At 43.8% G+C, this 17,316-nt stretch overlaps 1 protein-coding gene across 8 annotated transcripts in view; it reads right to left on the bottom strand.

The window, feature by feature from the left end:
* FGFR2 (fibroblast growth factor receptor 2) overlaps positions 1-17,316 on the bottom strand; it is a 144,380-nt gene that overhangs the window by 95,887 nt on the left and 31,177 nt on the right. For 2 of the 8 annotated variants that reach the window (XM_083741238.1, XM_083741241.1), the window contains exons 1-2: positions 15,303-16,163; positions 7,206-7,469 (exon numbers count right to left, since the gene is read on the bottom strand). In XM_083741238.1, the coding sequence (XP_083597364.1) occupies positions 7,206-7,380 (175 nt within the window). In that variant the 5' untranslated portion in view covers positions 7,381-7,469; positions 15,303-16,163. Of the gene's footprint in view, positions 1-7,205; positions 7,470-15,302; positions 16,164-17,316 lie in introns of those variants that run through there. The other 6 variants (XM_083741242.1, XM_083741240.1, XM_083741245.1 and 3 more) reach the window with 6 other exon arrangements.

Raw genomic sequence — 17,316 nt, 5'->3', positions numbered from 1 at the left:
CAAGACACAAGGCATTCCACTTACACAATGCAGAATTAATACAGATTTCCTGCTTTAAAAGAACTAGCAAAAAGCAACTGTAGGAGGCAAACTGCAGCTCATGTCTCACTTTTTATCAGGAAGAGTCACTCCAGGGTGATTTGCCCTATGATTGACATGTTGGAGATTCCTTAGAATACAGCCTCATGTGGACCGATCAAGATTTACCACATTTCCCAGAAAGTAAAATTTTACAGATGTTCAAAAATAGCTGTGCAGAAGAAAACTTACATACAAAAAAATTAACCTCTTAGCTTCCATTCTAAGTCATAAAAAGAAAATGGGGATCAGTAGAATGATACTACTTAGCCATGAAGCTCTAAGGGTGACCTTGGGTTTCCCACTCAGCCTAACCTACCTCACAAGGTTGTTGTTAAGATAATATGGTGGGGAGGGAACCATGTACGCCACCTTGAGCTCGTTGGAGGAAAGGTGGAATACAAATGCAATAAAGAAAGAAAATAAATAATATTTCGCTAAGCCTACTCTCTTTCCTTTTATTGACACAATGCATGTGTACAAAGCATACAATGTAAGAAAAGCACCAGTACATCATCAGTTGTCTGTATTTAATATGTGGCTAAACTGCAAACAGGGGGCTTGGGAAAACCCTCCATATCCCAAACCTGTGCTCAAAAAAGCAACTGCGTATAGGAATCTGAAATCATAATTGTGTCTAGGATTTTTTTAAAATTAAAAACCTTGTCCCCTCTAATTCAGGCACCATTTCCCAGTCCAGCAAAAGTGCCATGCGTTCAGTTATATGCATTCTACCATGAGAGTAACAATTATTAGAACTCATATTGCTGTAAGGAAAAGCGGTGGAAATTAGTTATGTTTTAGATCAGGCTTCCTCAACCTCGGCCCTCCAGATGTTTTTGGCCTACAACTCCCATGATCCCTAGCTAGCAGGACCAGTGATCAGGGATGCTGGGAATTGTAGTCTCAAAACATCTGGAGGGCCGAGGTTGAGGAAGCCTGTTTTAGATCAAATAAAAAGAACCCCTGCTAGTTTGTATCTAACAGTGTTACTCAACTGATGGATAAGGCTTCCATCATGGGGGGCGGGGAGCAGTTTCTGCTGTTTCCCATTGTCCCCTCTCCCCTGCAGCCCCCACTCCTAATATGCTCCAGTGGGTTCAGGGACCCTCCAGAGCAGATTTAAGAAGGATGCAGGGGCTGTGGTAGTGCTGTGGGAATCACCAAAATTGTTTCCCTCATTGTTCTGCTGAAAAATGCCTTATATCAGCTGACAGGACCAGAGGATACAACACAGCAGTTAGTACGGTACTTTGTGGTCTCATCTGTTGGAGAAAGAGCTGATGCTAGGATTTTGAAGGCAATGGCCAGGAAGAGCTTATGCCCAGTTACAATCTACCAGAAGACCCTCAGTGTTCAGCCATGGGCTGCTTGCGCAATAGCAAAGACCACAGTGGCATACTTTTGGGTTGTTGAGCCAGGATTCTTATTATTGTTAAATTTGCTTACATTTTGCCCATCTAAATTTTCCAGCAATGGCATTTGCTCAGTTCGCATACAGAAATTCCATAGCATTCCATGCCTTGTTACACCTGGAAGAAATTCTAGCACAGATGGTAATGTTTTAATATTATCTAGATGAGATTAGATACTTGGGATTCTAATAACAGGCCCCCAAAACTGGGAGCTACATGCTGGTGTTTCTTAACTATGTGCAGCCTAGCTCTGCAGTTACTCATGTTACTTTATGGCACTTCACAACAGAATGCCGTTGTTTAGTCATCTGGGGCTGTGCTGGTAATACTGGGTTGTCATCGTGACTATGCTTGGCAGCAAACTTGATACCACAAGGTGCAATGGCGTGCTTACAGCAAACATATTCCGGTGTACAAATATGGTTTATTATTTGCACAACAGCAGTGCCTGAAGGCTGCTCTCAAGACTGGGGTCTCATCCATTACTATGCAAACAGCAATTAAGACAACATTATGAGAAACTGGCAAGCAAAGAACTGATCATCGACACATGTAAAAGTTACTTAACCACCTTGAAAATGTTCCCATCAAAATAAAATAGAGGGTTTAGTATCATCTACTAATCAAATTAACTGAATTGTTCGTAAGTCATCATTCTTGAATGAAGGCACATATTCAATCAGATACTCTAAATGCCAAGCGTTTTGAAGTCCCTGAAGATGTGCCAAGACAGAAGACCCAACGGGACTCATGAGAGTCTGTTAGGTATACCCTTTCATAAATGGTGTTGCTTCATTTAAAAATCCATGCTTGGAAGTTCACTGGAGCCTGTCCTTGAATTTTAGGAGAAATATCTTAAAAATGAGAAGGTAAGGTTCTTCATCATGGAGCCTACATGAAGGTGCACCTCAAAGATGCCCTTGGCCACAACCACTACCTGCTCTTCCAGGTGTAGTACCACCTGAAATGTGTTAATGTTAAATTGCTGTAATAGGTTTTGGTCTTCATATTCTATAAATGAGGCACACTATAGTCACAACCACACCATACAGGCATTCCTGGGAACTGTAGTTCATTAAGGGTCCTAGAAATTGTAGCTCTGTGAGGAGTCCCCTAACAACTCTCAGCATCCTTTACAAACTACAGTTCCCAGCATTCTTTTGGCTGTTAAAAGGTAAAGGTAAAGGTACCCCTGCCCGTACGGGCCAGTCTTGCCAGACTCTGGGGTTGTGCGCCCATCTCACTCAAGAGGCCAGGGGCCAGCGCTGTCCGAAGACACCTCCGGGTCACGTGGCCAGCGTGACATCGCTGCTCTGGCGCGCCAGAGCTGCACACGGAAACGCCGTTTACCTTCCCGCTAGAAAGCGGTCCCTATTTATCTACTTGCACCCGAGGGTGCTTTCGAACTGCTAGGTTGGCAGGCGCTGGGACTGAGCAACGGGAGCGCACCCCGCCGCAGGGATTCGAACCGCCGACCTTTCGATCGGCAAGCCCTAGGCGCTGAGGCTTTTACCCACAGCGCCACCCTGTGGGTGTTAGGGTGGTATAAATGTGCTTTAAATGTATGATATGGATGTGACCCAAGTGTAGTAAATGAAGGGGGGGGAAGCTACTATACCCCCTTACCTGGGAGTAAGCCTCGCCTCACTGAACTCAATGGGTCTTACTTTGGAGTAGAGATGCTCAGAGGATATGACTGTGTGCTCACCAGTTAAGTATTAAGATGCTATGATATCTATGTGATGTTCTGAGACCTTTCTCTTTAAATAAAATAATATGTTCAATTTCTTTGCAGTTTAAAAATCATTTTATAATAATTTTGTTTGATGAGGTTAATCCAAATTTAATCTGATCTTACACTCACATTTTTAGAAGAAGTCCCAGGCAAACTTTCCTGGGAGTAAACCCCATTTTACATGGTGGGAGTTGCTCCTATGTAAGCATGTGCTGGATTCTGATGTTAACCCAATTCACTAAATAATTCCTTTACAGTCACATGAAGTGTCTTACATTCTATTCTTGACTCAAGTAGTAAGGCTTAGGGGGATGCTGAGGGATCTTTAGACCTCCCCAGAGAATAAGCATGGTTTTTTTCTCTGCAGAATGTACCATTGAAAAAACAACAACAGCGTAAAAAAGGAGTGTTTGCAAAAGGAGCTGAGCAAATTATGGCGTTTGAATTCCATTATCATCCCACACTCCTGCATCTCTTCTGCCACATGAAAGTTCTTATTATGCCATTAGGTTTGGAAGCCTGTTTTCTCTCTGCTAGTAATTCTCCAGTGTTCTCACATCTGAAATTGTTTCATATATGTAAACGACATTTCTGCCGCAGGGGGAAAAAATTGGTTGTTTTTCAATAATGCCACATGCTGATAAGATCCAGATTCTGTATAGTGAATATCTAGTCCAGAAGCAAGATGCTTTTAAAATGCACACTCCCTTCAAAGAGCTAATCAGAAGATAACCCCCACCCCTAAAAAGAACAAATAACTACTATGATGACCCCAAAGAGTGGATTCTTCCTTTACTACAACATTCTGCGCTGTGCTGTAGAAACATCCCTGCCACTTTAAGCCTATGATCAGGGGGCTTAGAATAGGAAACAGCCAGCAAAGCAAATTACTGAACATAAACCAAGAAGTACACAAAACCTTAAACTTTCTTTGGAAAACAAGTATAGCAGGCTGCTAGCCCTCACGGTTGCAGAGAAAATCTTGAACACATGTTGGTAATTTATCAGAAGAAATATGGAAAATGCATTGTTTTTCCATTCTGTTTCTACCCTCCCAGCACCTTCTCCCAAAACGACCTCATAATATTGCTAGACACCTTTTCATTCCAACTTTCCCCCCTCCACTATTCTAGTCTATACTGATGGCAGCAGTGACTGCTGGTAGCGGAGGAGGGAAAATGAACAGCATAGTAACATCAGGACACAGGATAAGTTGTTCTTCATATTATGCTAGGGCTTTATCCCTGATCCCTGAATTCCTCTCATGAACGCTGGCTGGCTGGGGCTGATGGGAGTTGGAGTCCAACAAGGTCTGGAAGGCCTCTGTGGAGGGACTAGAGGACCAATAAGATATCCAGCTGCCCTTAAAACAGCAGGGCTTTAGTTGGATGCATTCCCAAGGAACCAAGCTGCAGGTGCATGCCTTAAACATGTCATGAGTCCTGCCTCTTTTAATCTCACCCAATCAAAAAATCCATCTCTAGTGGGCTCGGCTGAAGACAGGCTGCACTATCACTACACTTCATTAAGATTTTTTCTTCTTCTAGAAATGTATAATTCAACCGGATCACCAATGTAAATAAACTCTAAGAATTGATTCTCAATTTCTGGGTATCTCTAGGAAGGCATAATTTCATATACAAACGAGTAAGCAAAAAGAAACAGAATCAATTATGCATTCCAACAGATGGAGGAAAGGGGTGGGATAGGGGGAAGCAAGCCATAGTCTTATATGATATACAGAGGCCAAATCGCCTCAACAAAGCATCTGGGAGAGGACACGTTTCATGAACATTAGACTGATGAGATTGTTTTGACAGCTCAGTTAATATAAATGTGTTAGCTCATTGTATTACAAGATAACAGCAACTATATTAAGAATGCACTAGCCCCCTTACTGTGAGGCCCAGAAGGTGGGGGGGGGGATAGAGCACAGGGGCCCTCTATTCCATTCAGCAAAATGCAAACTTTCTTACTCCCAATACATACACTGTAATCAAAAACATCATCTTAAAATTCCAAAAATACCACAGATTGAGGAACTTGGGAGCCTGGATGTCCCTAAACGAATATCAGCTCCAGAGGAGAGCTCCAAACGATTACGGCTGCAAAAACCCTCATTTGTACAAGACACAATAGCAATCTGAAGTGTTGTCATTCTTCTGTGTTTTCTTTGGCATGCACCGGCATGCAGATTTTGTTTGGATTTCAGAACACCCCCTGTAGCGTTTGCACCGCAGGATTTTTCTGCAGCTTAGAAACAATAAGGGGAAAAGTTGCTAGAAAACTAGCAAGAACCAAACATACCCACAAAAAAGGGTCCATTTTTCCATTAACAGCCCAACACAACACGCTACTCAAGGACTAAATGTGGCCCCATATGTCTATTTTTGGGGCCCACCAAGGATTCCCTTCACATGCACCATTTATCAACTCGGTGCTGTCCAAGAGTTGCCGTCTTTGAATATTCACAAGTCTTTGGGACAGCTTCCCAAATTCTGGGGTGCACCTTTTGGCAGTCCCTCCACAGCCCTAAAACCTACCTTTAGACACTGCATCTTTCTGGGGATGGTATCCACAGATTCTCCACCCCCCAATGGCACAAAAGATGGCAGTACTACACCTTCAAGAGCTAATAATAATTGGAATAGGGGGCTTGGGATGAAAGGAAATGCAACAGAGAAATCCTTAGCAGGTGCGTAGATAGTAATAAATGCTAATGCAAATCTAGTGATGTAGACATCTATGAGTCCAATAAACATGGCATTGCTCTGTCAAGTAAATTAAGATATATAAACATTAATTGTGCTGCATGTGGTTCATGAGACAGCTAAAGGTCACCCCCAATTAATGATAAGTGGTAATAAAATGGCTTTTGTGGTCATTTTTGAGCTATGCATCTCTTTTCAATAGACTACCTGTGGACAAAATTACAATGAACAAACAGAAAGGGGTTGTTTTTTCAAACAAGAGACGCAATCTTTATGCACAATGTTGCCTTTTTTGCTCTGAAATAGCTCAGCATGAAATTTTGGACTGAATCCCAACAGACTGCTGTTAAATACTATGGTTTAGAAGGCCTTATTCCTCTTGAGAAATGACTAAAGCCTTATTTGACGATGGATACCCCAGTGTGAGCCCCTTACAGTCTTTTTTCATGTTACTGATGTCATGTTTTAAGACTTAGTACAGGAGATGATGACCTTTCAGAAATCAAAGCTTAGCTCAAACAAAATTCATGACGTTATTTGTAGGCTTAAGTTGTCAAACAATAAATTAAGCTCCCTATTTTGCAAAGATGTACACATCTCCTTAACCAACCAAGAAACAGTGCAAACCTATAAATGTCTATTCAGCAGTAAATCCCAGTTTTCAGTGGCTTTTCTCCCAGTTAAATGTGTACAGAATCGCAATCTTAACTTTCTTAAAATAGTAGTAGCTTACTTGCGAGTTCTAAGGAGGAAAGCTTTGAAAATACTTGTTCTAGGGGTCTCACTATAACCAACATGGTAGTAACATATATGTTACCAATACATCCTCCTATATTTTGTCCATAGCCACATTTTCTCCCTTAGCACTGTAGCTAAAATAGTCACACCTGGAGTTAGTCACAGCATCATTCTTCTGTTGGGTCCAATAGAGCAGTGTTTCCCAACCTTGCGCCTCCAGATGTTTTTGGCCTACAACTCCCATCATCCCTAGCTAGCAAGACCAGTGGTCAGGGATGATGGGAGTTGTAGGCCAAAAACATCTGGAGGCACAAGGTTGGGAAACACTGCAATAGAGCAGTGTCAATGGTAACAACACAGGTGACAGAAAACTAAGTTCCTGTGTGGAAAAGTTTCCACAAGTCACACAAGTGATGAGATCACCTTGGCGCTGGTGGTACATGGTTATTTATACAGAGCCTGAACTTCCTCGGAAATTAATGACCCCATTCAAAAAAACAAAACAAACAAACAACAACAGTGACTCACCTTCAGGTTCCAAAGTGGTGTCTTCACCAACTAAATTGTATGATGGCCGAGCCAACGAAAATCCAGCCATGGTGATCACCACCAGGCAGATAAGGCAACATGAATTCCAACTGACCATCTTCTCAATGCCAGTCCCTGATCCTCTTCCATACCTCCATGTGGACTTTACTCCCATCTGAGCTCCTCTACGCAAGCATGGGCTGAAAGGAGCACCTTAAGCCTTGATAATAAGTACCTTCTTACTCCCGATTGCTGCTGGTTCTCCTAAGGGAAAAGGAGAAGGACATTTGGTGAGTTAAGGAAACCAGAATTTCTGCATTTAAATTGCAAAATCCCCAATCATGCCTCCGTTTTCATCAATGGTTCAGACAAATCCAGGACCTGCTCCATTTTTTATTTATTTTTATTATTATTTTAGGAGGACTCCAACAGAGGAGGTTCCTTGGAGTCCCGAAATGAGTTGGAGGGAGAAGTAACATAAGCAACAGGTTGGGTAGGAACCGGGTGCAAGCCTATGTGATCCGAAAAAGCTAGAGAAGCACAGAAAGGATTACAAGGAAGCTCAGAGCAGGATTGCCTGGGTGTTTGTTGATAAACTTTCTCTTCTGTTGGAAATCTTCCACTCTATCAGAAACTGCTACAAATTACACATCATTAAGCTTTAGCTTCATTTTCAAACGGATCATCTGAGGCTGAAGAAATATAGTCATAGTGGTCAAATACTAAGTCCATTCTTTTGGCAAAGCCTACATAAGTATCAGTAGGCTCTGGAACATTTGTATTCAAGTTCTACATCTACTGACTCACTGAGCCAATTTAAAGCTACAGAAATAACACATAGCACCTTACTGGATGTTACTACTTTAGTGCAGGTAGATGACCGCCATGCTTGAATATTTCAACACCTAAAGAATTCCCCTCACACAGAAAACTGTGTGTGCCACTGAAAATAATATCATTCCATCATTTCCCTCCTGATGGGCTAGTTTACTGTATTCAGGGAGACAGTTGTGTTGCCTAGAAGTGATAGAACATGCAATCAATCACGTGCACCTTGAACTGATATAATCAAGGAAGAGTTTCACTATGTATGTGCCATATTGCTTTTGTTGCTCCCTCTTTTATATCATAGAAACAGACAAAAACCTAAAATCTCTCACTCAGCCTCAGGTCTCAGTCTGTGAACCTGCCTCCAGGGTTTTTCCAAAGGGAAAACAAAATAAAGTACGTTTAATGTGATATAAGCAAGAAGCAACAGCAATACGCAACTACCAATCTAACCTTCAAGCACTCCTAACACTATGGCTTAGTATACTTTCCCCCTGCTTGAATTATACAACATATTCCAGTTTTCATTCTAAAAGCCAAAGTCAAATATTAAGTACAGGCAGTAACCATTTTAGGTGCGTCCAATTGACATTCAGTCGCCAACACAGGAGAACGGGAGCAGAACGGGGTGGAACGCGGGTGGGGAGCACAGGAGCCAGGAATGGAACCCCATCTGAAATGGTCACCGCCTCCAGTATTAAGTCGTCAACAATGCAGAGTTCTAAATCTGAAAATGCAGATTACCAGCTCAAGGCCCAAATAACCATGCAATATTCTTTAGGATTTAAAACAAGGAGTCCATTCTCAGTTCTGAACAGATACATCTGACATCTGAAATACTCATTCTAAACATGCAAAGCAATCTTGCACATTTGCTAGGAAGTAAGTCCCACTATGCTGAATGGGGCTTATTCCTCAGTGTGTTTAGGTCTGCAGCTTTATTGAACTAGTAAAGCACAGAAGGTAACTGCACCGTGGCATTCCATGAACATTTGCATAGTTCCATGTTTTGATTTGTTTTGTTCATTGTATTCCAGTTTCTTTAAAAAAACTTAAGTAAGAAAAGCTATTTATAACCATCCTATCCTAAACAGTATAAAGGCAATATAAAGTCTGTTTTCGAGACCTAATCTGGCCCGCCAGTTGGGTTTAATCCAGCCCCTGTGGCAGTTTATTTCCTGGGGTAAAATTTTTTAAAAAACCTAAAAAAAGGTCAACAACTTTGGTCGGCCCTTCACTTCAACAAACCTGGCCCTCTTTGAAAAAAGTTTGGACACCACTAGGTTAAAGGCAGTTTCCTATGTGCCTATGTACCTGTTGTATCTGTTATGAAGCATGAAGGCAGCTTCCTCTGTTTCTAAGAAGAAGAGGAAGGAAAAAGCAGCAGCGTGGTTGGCCCTCTTGCCTGGAGAGATGCAGCAGCAAAGACAGGGAAGGAGTTGCTCCTTTGGGGTGGAGGAAAAGAAGTATTAATGGGACCCATGTCTCCAGGATACATGAATATTTCTTCGTGCTCTTGGGCTGAGGAGTTTTCAGATGCCAGCACATTGCTTAAGGGAGCTACTTTAATCAAAAAATATCTATGAAGTTTGTTTTAAGCAAATAACATAATTGTATACATGTGCAGGCCCATCATGTTTCGTTTTACAAAATTACCACATTCTATTTTTGCGCTGTGCAAATCCTTCCATGAATTTGCATGGCAGAAGGCCAAGAATCAATTAGAGCAGACTCTCTCTCTCTCTCTTTATCAAGGTACACACGGCCAGACAATGCAAGATAAAGATAGAGCAACTCAAAGCTCTGTTCAGGGAGAGCTAGCCTTACATGGTTTGGAAGTGTACAATAAAGTGCCCTTTCATGCAATTAAGTCTGAAATCTTCCAAACATTCAACTCCGGAGCATTCTGTTCTGGAGCAAGTGATTACAAGACTCAACATTCTGGAGTATGTGATTTGTGGGCTGAAATGCGCATTTGTCTATAAAAGCAGTTGTCCTGAAATCGGGAACTCTGGATTCGTCTTGCTGACATCTGTAACTGTTATTGCTCAACACTCATATGGTGCAGACCATACAAGGGATAGAGTCCCAGTCCAGGAGGCTTGCAAGCTAAACCAGACAAGGGGAAGCCAGGAAGAAGTGATGCTGTGGAAATGGAGTAAAGGAGAGGCAGGTGCCAAAGGAGAAGCAGGTAACATGAGTTAATTTTACCCATGATTCCTTTTCGCATCTATTGGAGCACCTGCAGCACCTCACCCATGAAACTCAGTCCTTGGTCTCAAGAAATCCACCATGCTTTCATCCCCACTCCCCTACCTGCAGTATGGACATAACAGTCCTTCCACCAACTTAAAGGTAAAGGGACCCCTGACCATTAGGTCCAGTCGTGACCGACTCTGGGGTTGCGGCACTCATCTCGCTTTATTGGCCGAGGGAGCCAGCGTACAGCTTCCGTGTCATGTGAACAGCATGACTAAGCCACTTCTGGCGAACCAGAGCTGCACACGGAAACACTGTATACCTTCCCACCGGAGCAGTACCTATTTATCTACTTGCACTGGTGTGCTTTTGAACTGCTAGGTTGGCAGGAGCAGGGACTGAGCAACGGGAGCTCACCCTGTTGTGGGAATTCGAACCGCCGACCTTCTGATCGGAAAGTCCTAGGCTCTGTGGTTTAACCCACAGCACTACCCGTGTACCTCCACCAACTTAGCAGGACACTTAGAGAATCATAGAGGTGCAGAGTTAGAAGTGACCCTGAGAATCATCTAGTCCAAGCCCCTTTAATGCAGGAATATGCAGTTGTGCCATTTGGGGATTGAACCTGCGACCTTGGTGTTTTTATCAGCACCCACTCCAACCAACTAAGCTTGTAAGGATTGATTGAGATAATGTATGCAAAGCACTTTGAAAAGAGAAGCGATGTGAAAGAGAAGGGGTTGTGCACGCCCACATTCAATGCACAAGAGTGTGAGAGAAGTAGCTGCAATCTGATAAATCAGAGGGCCAATGAGATACACAATTCAGCCAAGGCGACAGCTCCCACGAAAACTCTGTTGGTCTGGATGAGAACAGCATTTATGAAGCACCTTAGTAACTGGACCAAACAAAAGCCTCTTTTGTTCCCTCACACAAACACAGCACCCAGACTTCAGGAGGCAAATAAATCAAGCAGCCATGGCAATTATGCTCTTCTGTGCGATATGGTCAGTGATGGATTTCCAGAGGTTATCTGTCAACTGTGAAAGAACAATAGATAAAGCTATTCTCATTTTACCTATTCTGCTCTCATTCCTGCGCTACCCTCTTACACTCTGAGCACAGCAATAACTCAAGAACCTTTCTTCCCTCTGGATGCGGGAGACCCAAATTCCAGTTACTACTCTTTGTTTAGCTTGTGCTCTTTCTTTCTCTCAACCTAACCTACATCACGTACTGTGAGTCTATAGGGGTAAGATGCACATGTAAAAAGCTCTGCTCACCCAACAATCTAGAAGTGGTATGTTATCAGGCTGCCCACACTAGTTATCTCAAAGTATATCAGGGAAAAGTAGTTATGGGCAAAATCCTTCCAGCTCAATATCGGACATAAAATTGCCCAAACTGGACAATTATTTGAAACAATGTATGCTGCCCAATAGAGAAAACGCAATCTAGTTTTTCTAATGTATTACAGTGGTGTCTTGGGTTACATACGCTTCAGGTTACAGACTCCGCTAACCCAGAAATATTACCTCGAGTTAAGAACTTTGCTTCAGGATGAGGACAGAATTCATGCAGCAGCGGCAGCAGGAGGCCCCATTAGCTAAAGTGGTGCTTCAGGTTAAGAACAGTTTCAGGTTAAGAACAGATCTCCAGAACGAATAAATTCTTAACCCGAGGTACCACTGTATTTAGTTTTGGCTGCTACTTAAGGAACATCAAGCTTCAGAAACAGCACATGCAATTCCTTAAAACTTTTACCAGTAAGATCTTTGGTGAAATAAACTCTTCCGTGCACAATAAAACGGAGACCCATTTGTTCTGCTCCTACAAACCATCTAAAGTGCTTCTCTTAAACCCATCAGTCCCTCACCAGACTACTGATGCCTTATTACAGGATTCATAGTCTCTCTAAGAGTATACAAGTTACCCATAACTCTATCTTAATGGAAATATAGACTGTCAGAATTTTAAAAAGGGATATAACATGAGGCTTTCAGGGGAGAAGAGGAGACAGAAGAGTTTATTCTATGGAGCTGTAACAAAAGTGAGACTAACATCTTACAACACACTTAACTTCAACAAAACTACCAGACAAGGAACTTGAAAGTCCAACTTGACATATTTTTAAAGAGCACAATTCACTCTTTCCCTATAAGACATTGGAAGCAATATACCCCTTACACGTCAACAGCAAACTCAGCAAGCCTTTGAATTACATAATTCTCACTACATCATTTCCACAGGGAACATTAGTCTCCCCAATTACGGAGTCCCACTTCCACCTCTCCAAGCATATGGGCCTCTCTAGAAGGTGGAGGGGGCGGGGAACCCAGACTCCAGTTCTTTCCCTTATCTTACTTGCTATAGTTGTTGCTAGATGGTTTTATAGGGAGACCTCCTACCCTGGGGTAATTATGTACCTATTTCAATGTTTGGCACACAGTCCCAGCATGCTTCTTGGCCTTCACAATTCTGGCTTCCTGACTACAATAGCATAATCCCTCCTGGAGTCTCAGGCTCAGTGAAAGCCACACGTAGTGTTTATTTTTCCCCTTGAAAGGGAACTCTTTCCTCTCTTCTATACTGCCCTATACTGGGGAAGGAGTTGTCAGCCACCCATGATTGATGGCTTGCCTGGCCACCCGCTCATCAAGTCAATTTTCACCTCAGTCACATACCTGCCCAAATGTCTTTGCCAAACTGACAAGCATGGGAAAAAACAGCCTGGGGTTGGAGCCCTACCAAATTCCTTCAAGCTGCCACATTTATTTACTTTTTTTTTAATGCGCACGCAAACAAGTTGTGCTTGTTCTAGAGAGGCAGTAATTAAATCCAAGCCTAAGTATTCATTTTAATCTAGCTCCATTGTTATGTGGGCAGTGTTTATCACTCCCCAGGGAGGTTGTAATTTGCAGAGAGTATGTCATCCAAATCAATACTCTGACCTGTGTATCCTCCCTAGGCATTTAGAGTACAGCCAAAAAAAAAAAATCTGTGCAAGTGTGGATCAATGTCCTCCACCAGCTTATAGAAAATTAGCTGTATAGCAATTAAGTGACAGTAGACTGGGTCTGATCGCAGGAGGAGAGTGAAGTCCCACTAACCCCTTCACACTGCCATCTTCAAAGGGTTCGGCTATTAAACATTAATTCTGGACGCTTATTCGGGGAAAACAGCCTGGCAGCATCAATAGTTTTGCTTTGTCTGAACTTCCTTCATTCACTTTTCTTGGGGACTAGCCTGTTTTTCTCCAAGTCTTCTGCGGATCAGAAAGAGAGAGGGGGAAATCTGCATTTTAATTGACATTCCACAGAGGTCCAGAGGCCGCTTATTGCAGTCTATTCAAACCAAACAGGCTTTTCAGATGAAAATGAGTAAAGGCAAGTAGAAGATTTACAGGGATTTGGTACAAAAGAGACAATGGGGTTTGAAATGTTGATGGCGCTTCACACCAGCCACATAATGGGCCCCTGTTTGAAAGGCAGTTTTATACACAGAATATATATATATATATATATATATATATATATATATAGGGTCTCGTCTTTTTTTTTAAAGGAAGGAAAATTATGGATCGCATCACTAACACACACACAACCTCCCCACGAGAAGGACCTCCTGTTCTTTTGGTTTGTGTTACTTGTACATCACGTTTCCCCTAAGCTCCATGTAAATCACTTCTCTCCATATGCACAGATTGTTGCAACAGTCACTAAAGGATTCCATGTGGGGTTTGGGGGGGGCGGTTGAGGGGGGGGGGTTGCCTAACTAGGTCCTTCCACAGCACTATAGGTGAAAGAATCTGCACAGGCTACAGGTTTTGATGTGTTCAGCATCGCTAAAGCCCAGTTCCCCTTCTTCCTGCAACTGAATAAACTAGATCCCCTCCAATTCCCCCCCCCCTCTTCAAACAAAAGCCCTTTAATGCCACGCCAATTAAATCATAGCTCTACAATTTGGGTCCTGTTACAACCGTAAAAAATCCACAATGATTCCTTTTCTTTATGGAATACATTCTGCATATCATCTAATCTGGAAATATAAACGGGGATGGGGGCTCAGTCGGGGTTTAGAGCCTAAAAAAAATAAACTGCCAAGTGAAAACCTCTGACCTAGGAACAACTGTCCTTTAAGGCAGCTCAGCCAGCATGGGGAGGCACTCTGCACATGCTCAATAGTTCATCTTGTCATCTTTCCAATGTCCCAAGCCCTGGCAACAGTTTTTTAAGCAGGTACACCTTTGCTCAGATTATTTAACTCAATAGGCTAACATGCCAGAGGAGGATGAAATATGCATAACAATACTATTTAAACTTTTTTACTATGGAGTAGAAGAAGGGGAGAAGACGTGGTTCTGAACTTCGCCTGCTTCTTGAAAGGAAACAACAACCTTGTCACCACCTTTGCCATCCTAAGCACTTCCACCTGGGCGCAAAGCCCCCAGGATCCCTTGGAATTTACGCACTTCCAAATCCATGTGTTAAACCGCAGCCTCGCCTGCCATGCCATCTAAATCACATCACCACGGAAGACCTCTGAGCGAAAAGCGCCGCTCGCGAAGGGCTAAAAAGTAGAGGCTGACGACGGGGTGCAAACTGTCAACTGCAAGAGGAGCGGGAAGGATCCTTGCGGGCGCCCTTTCGGAAAGCAGCTCCCGCGCTCCCAGCCCTTCGGGTGGATCCAAACCCGCGCCAGGCCCCACGCCACCTGTGGGGGCCCACCGATCAGACCCACGCAAAATATCGAGGGCGTGCGCTTACTACGCCTCGGCAGTTGCCACATGTCGCTCGACGAAAACATTCCAAATGCCAGGCTGCGCAACGCCGCCGCTCCGGGAGATGTCCCGGCTTTGAAGGGGGAAAGCTCTTGCGAATTTCGATCGCGCAAGCGGCACACACGTTGCTGCACAAATGCACAAAGCGATCGCACGGAGGTGGCCCAGGGAGCCTCACTCCTGGAGATCCTGAGGATTCCTCTCTCTCTCTCTCTTCCCCGATCGCCCCCTTTCCTTTCCTCCCCGGCCCCCCTCTCCTCTCCACTGCAAGCCAAGCCTGGTCCAATTACCTGGTATGAAAAGGCTCCGCGTAAGCGATCCGCTCTTCCTTTGCAGCAGGCGTGTGTGCGGGATGAAGCCCGGCGGCGCCCGCAGCCTTCTTTTTCCCCGCAACGGGGAGAGGAGGAGAAGGAGAGGAGCACCTCTCCGTAAAAAAAAAAAAAAATAAAAGCCCCACGATCTCGCCTCTCCGCCCTTACTCCGCGCGCAGCCGCTCCAACCCGTCGCTGCGAAGCCCCGGACCCGCGCGGGGAGACTGGGCCACCGTCGCCCCCATCACCGCTGGCGAGCCAAAGGCTGCCTTCTTTTCCGGCGCCCCCAAACCTCTCCAAAAATTAAAAAAAAAGCTGGACGGAGCAGCAGAACGGGGCTGCGTTTGCTCTTTTTATTTAGAGAAGGGAAAACTAAAAGGGTTGAGGAAAAAGGAGGCAAGCAGTGTGTCGCGATTTTTCTTTTTCTTTTGCTCTTCTCCACTTCTCTCAAGATCCAGGTTTAGGGAGAACTTTCCCAAAAGTTGTCGTTGCTCAGAAAAAGGAAAAAGCACAGCTGCCTTTAAGTCCAGATCCAGTCCATTCAGAATCCCTGTTGCAAGCAAACTCGAAAACTTTATCAGGTCTACAAGCCCTTTCTCTCTCTCTCTCTCTCCCTCTCCCTCTCCCTCTTTCTTCCCCCTCCTTCCTCTGGTCACTCCCCCGAAGTTGAAACCTGAGCCATTTCCTGGACAGTTCCTCTGCCAATCACAGCAGTTCAGCAATAGTTGAACTCCGTAGGCTCTTCCCCTCGCGCTGGAGATGCATTAAGGAGAATAGGGCTCTCTTTCTCTTTCTTTCTCTCTTTCTCTCTGCCTCTCTCTCCCGCAACCTCATAGAAAGCACTCAGGGGGAAAACGCCTCCAAGCGGCACCACAAAACCAGCAAGCAAAGAAGTAAAATGAAATGTCATCTCTGCACACACACAAACACACAGCCTCCTGGTGTATTGCTGATATTCACAGCCTTGACTGGAGTTTAGAAATGCTGTTGGAGCCCAGCATCTTATGCTGTGCTGTAGATGCTTTAAAAAGAAGAGATTTCAGATAATTGAGTGATCACTTTTTGCCCTCTGGAATCTCCACCACCTGGTGGGCGCAGGATGACCCGCTGAAGATGTCAACACACAAACACATGCACATCAAGACCAAATAGAGATGTTTTGTATGGCAGCAAAAATCACTTTTGTCCAGTCCACAGGGACATATCTTAACGTTTTGGGAAGATGACTAATCCGTAATTAATTTCTTGTTGCAGCATCACTGGGCATAAATGGTCATAGAACGAAAACTCAAATGGATGCAGCATTCTGCTAGTACAGTGGTACCTCTGGTTACATACTTACGGTAATTCGTTCCGGAGGTCCGTTCTTAACCTGAAACTGTTCTTAACCTGAAGCACCACTCTAGCTAATAGGGCCTCCCGCTGCTGCCATGCCCCTGGAGCATGATTTCTGTTCACATCCTGAAGCAAAGTTCTTAACCTGAGGTACTATTTCTGGGTTAGCGGAGTCTGTACCTGAAGCGTATGTAACATGACGCATATATAACCCGAGGTACCACTGTAACATCTTGTAGAAGCCAAGATGTGAGGGGGTTAAGGAGAAAACAGAGAACAGGGGGGGAAAGGGTTCCTGATAACAGGAGAGAGGAAAAAACCAGATTTGAAAAGATCACTCTCTCCCACGCACCCCAACAAATTTTTCCAAAATATTGGCACACCGACCACAGATTCGTAGAGTTGGAAGGGACCATGAGGGTCATCTAGCCCAACCCCCTTGCAATGCAGGAATCTTTGAGCAATGTGGGGCTTGAACCCACAACCTGAGATTATGAGAGTCTCATGCTTCACCTACTGAGCTATCCCAGTATGTTCCGTATATCTATAATCCATTGGGAAATTCTCATGTGTCTGTTGAAATTAGTGTGTTTCTGTTAATTTCAATCTCAATGTTTAAAGGAAACTTCCAGTTGGATTTGCACAGAAGTCAGAACAG

The sequence above is a fragment of the Podarcis gaigeae genome (assembly GCF_964106915.1).
Source record: "Podarcis gaigeae genome assembly, chromosome: 5".
Lineage (NCBI taxonomy): Eukaryota > Metazoa > Chordata > Lepidosauria > Squamata > Lacertidae > Podarcis > Podarcis gaigeae.
This window is presented reverse-complemented; position numbering and strand designations above follow the sequence as displayed.